The following is a 1,628-nucleotide window of genomic DNA, read 5'->3' as shown; positions in this document are numbered from 1 at the left end:
GCGGAGTCATAATGTTTTCGTTGGGTACACACAACCATGTCTGAATGACATTGTTGAATGATCTTCAGAAGCTCCTATAATTACCAGATCAAAAAACCAAAAGTAGATACATGCCCATAGAACATTCATTAATATTATTTCAGGTATTTCAAATATTCTTATTATTCGTGGTTCTTAAAAAAGTGACAGTCTTGTTATCCGTCTGCTTTAAACTCAAAATCAATTATGATTGGGCAAATATGAGACGGCTATGGTTATCAATCATTGCAGAGCCTTCCAAAGTTCCAAAAATAAAGATATCAAAAAAACAAAACTTGAGAAATGTTGTTAAAACATATATTAACATTATTTGGGAGACTCCACCGCAAGTTATGGTATATCCTTAGTAATAAGTCCGGAACTAGATCCGGTTAGACAAAAAATATACCATTTCTAAGCCGGACATCTGGCGGTTACGACAAATGTTATGTACAGTTGGCACCTAACATATTGCGGTCGCAACCTTTGTTTTAAAACAGGGTATACTTTTGAATTAAATTCAAATTTTATTTTTTAAAAAAAGTTTAAGTATAAAAAATTTCTTGTCGTCGAAAAATGTCGGATACACCTTTTTGTTCCAATTATTCCAATTTAAACGATTATTGGGTCTAAATGTTTTAAAGATTATTATGTATGTATAAAAAATGGTCTAATTATTGAGTTGAAAAAAAAGACTATCGGCGAGTATAAAAATTATACCAAGCATTAGACAAACAAAATGGGGTTAAATTTGATAGCCATTACTGATCTAATGATTGATCTACGATTGACACGACTGTTTCGACCACGCGTACGAGCTGTAATATTTAAGCTACGAGGACGACCTCTTCCACGACCACTTACCACGAGTACGAGTGCGGCGAACAATGGTACTCGGTACAGGTGAATTAGAAGGTGAAGGAAAAACAGGTTCATCTACTGCAGCTGCTTGATTTGTGACATAGATGGTGAACGTAATCAATGCAATAATACTGGGCTCCGTAAACCATCAACAATGTGGGGTGACGACATGTTGTCGGCCACAACTGGGGATTGTGATCTCCAATTAGAGTTACCAAATGATTCTTCATGGACTTCTTCATTTATTCCATCGTAATCATTATCACTATTCATCAGAGCTCACGTCGTTTTGCACCACATCCACTTCACCAAAGAGAGCACGCCCACAATTTACTCTTGCCAAATGATTCGCTTCCTCCACCTGGATGTTTCTAGTACGTCTATTGAATCTTGCGAAGTAACGAGCTTCACGAATAGCTACTTTTGTACGCATTACCTCTTGCACCTCAGGTGGATTTCTTTCTGTACCACGAGTGAAAATGGACGGCTCATAGAGCTCGCCTTCTAATTCACTGGACGGCATGGTAAGGTTCATTGCTATCTTGCGGAAACACCGCTCCAAACCAGACATGACATAGGTCTTGTTTTTTTGAAGCCAGACAAATTCGATTAGTTTTGCAGGCAAGTCCGTGCGATTGTAGTACTGGCTTTGAATTTTTGCGTTCAAGTCCTTCCAACAGCCTTCAATTAAATTCGTATTGATACGCTCTCAAACATTATTTCCTAGGACCTGATCATATCTGGCGTGA

At 37.7% G+C, this 1,628-nt stretch overlaps 1 protein-coding gene across 1 annotated transcript; it reads right to left on the bottom strand.

The window, feature by feature from the left end:
* Positions 1-630: 630 nt before the first annotated feature.
* Positions 631-1,560, bottom strand: EV154DRAFT_489162 (uncharacterized protein; the record flags this gene model as incomplete). The annotated part of the gene is made up of 3 exons (XM_051599269.1): positions 631-647; positions 883-1,015; positions 1,163-1,560. Coding segments are annotated over 3 exons (548 nt in total), but the record flags the coding sequence as incomplete, so codon positions are not given.
* Positions 1,561-1,628: the final 68 nt, after the last annotated feature.

Source organism: Mucor mucedo (genome assembly GCF_025094135.1).
Source record: "Mucor mucedo strain NRRL 3635 chromosome Unknown EV154scaffold_445, whole genome shotgun sequence".
Taxonomy (NCBI): domain Eukaryota; kingdom Fungi; phylum Mucoromycota; class Mucoromycetes; order Mucorales; family Mucoraceae; genus Mucor; species Mucor mucedo.
This window is presented reverse-complemented; position numbering and strand designations above follow the sequence as displayed.